Genomic DNA, 857 nt, shown 5'->3' with positions numbered 1-857 from the left:
TATATATATATATATATATATATATATATATATGTGTGTGTGTGTGTGTGTGTGTGTATACATGTATACATACATATATATGCGTGTGTGTGTGTGTGTGTGTGTATGCATGTATACAGAGAGAAGGAGATACATATATGTGCGTGTGTGTGTGTTTATATTTGTAATGCAACATTCCTACCTTCACAGACGTCATTTAAAATTATTAAATGGAATGCACAAAATGTAAACACGCACGAAATGCCGCTAAGCATATTATTAACGGTTCTGCTACCCCGACGCTTTCGCAACAATATTGCTTTTGGGCTAGATGTTTGAAACAAAATAAAGAAATGTAATGAAAGAAAAGAAAGGAAAGCAACAAGGCGTGGTTGGAAAGCAGTGGACGATGGTGGGAAGGGGTTGTTTGACCACATATGTCACATAAGCCAGAACATATGGTGCTCACTGCAGCGCTCCGCAGTGATGATTGGGATGACGTTGACATGGAGAATGGGCTGCGATACTTACGTCAGCAGCCAATCCACTACACGGAACTCATTCCACCGATGGGCTGCCGTTATATCTAGATTTCGGAGGAAATATGCGAGAATAATATTACAACTGCTTGCTATTAAGGATATGTGCAAGAATGATATTATCGTTAATTAATGTTAAAGGATTAGTAACAAGAATATTGAATATTTTATCATTGGAATTTATCTGATATAAAGAATCAAATCTTCGTAGAGCGATACGACACTACACGCATATACGTATCTCATAGGTTATGTAACAGGTGGATGTCTCATTACACAATTATATATAATATATGTGGGAGTGTATGTATATATATATATATATATATATATATATAT

At 35.5% G+C, this 857-nt stretch overlaps 1 protein-coding gene across 2 annotated transcripts in view; it reads right to left on the bottom strand.

Moving 5' to 3' along the window:
* The window catches only part of LOC128249749 (uncharacterized), a 7,055-nt gene extending 6,518 nt beyond the window's left edge, over positions 1 to 537 (bottom strand). The window contains exon 1 of one of the 2 annotated variants that reach the window (XR_008265842.1): positions 182 to 537. Coding sequence is in view for 1 of the 2 variants with exons in the window: in XM_052974188.1 (XP_052830148.1) it covers positions 182 to 416 (235 nt within the window). In the remaining variant the exon portion in view is untranslated. The remainder of the gene's footprint in view (positions 1 to 181) is intronic. The other variant, XM_052974188.1, reaches the window with a different exon arrangement.
* Positions 538 to 857: the final 320 nt, after the last annotated feature.

The sequence above is a fragment of the Octopus bimaculoides genome, chromosome 18 (genome assembly GCF_001194135.2).
Source record: "Octopus bimaculoides isolate UCB-OBI-ISO-001 chromosome 18, ASM119413v2, whole genome shotgun sequence".
Taxonomy (NCBI): domain Eukaryota; kingdom Metazoa; phylum Mollusca; class Cephalopoda; order Octopoda; family Octopodidae; genus Octopus; species Octopus bimaculoides.
This window is presented reverse-complemented; position numbering and strand designations above follow the sequence as displayed.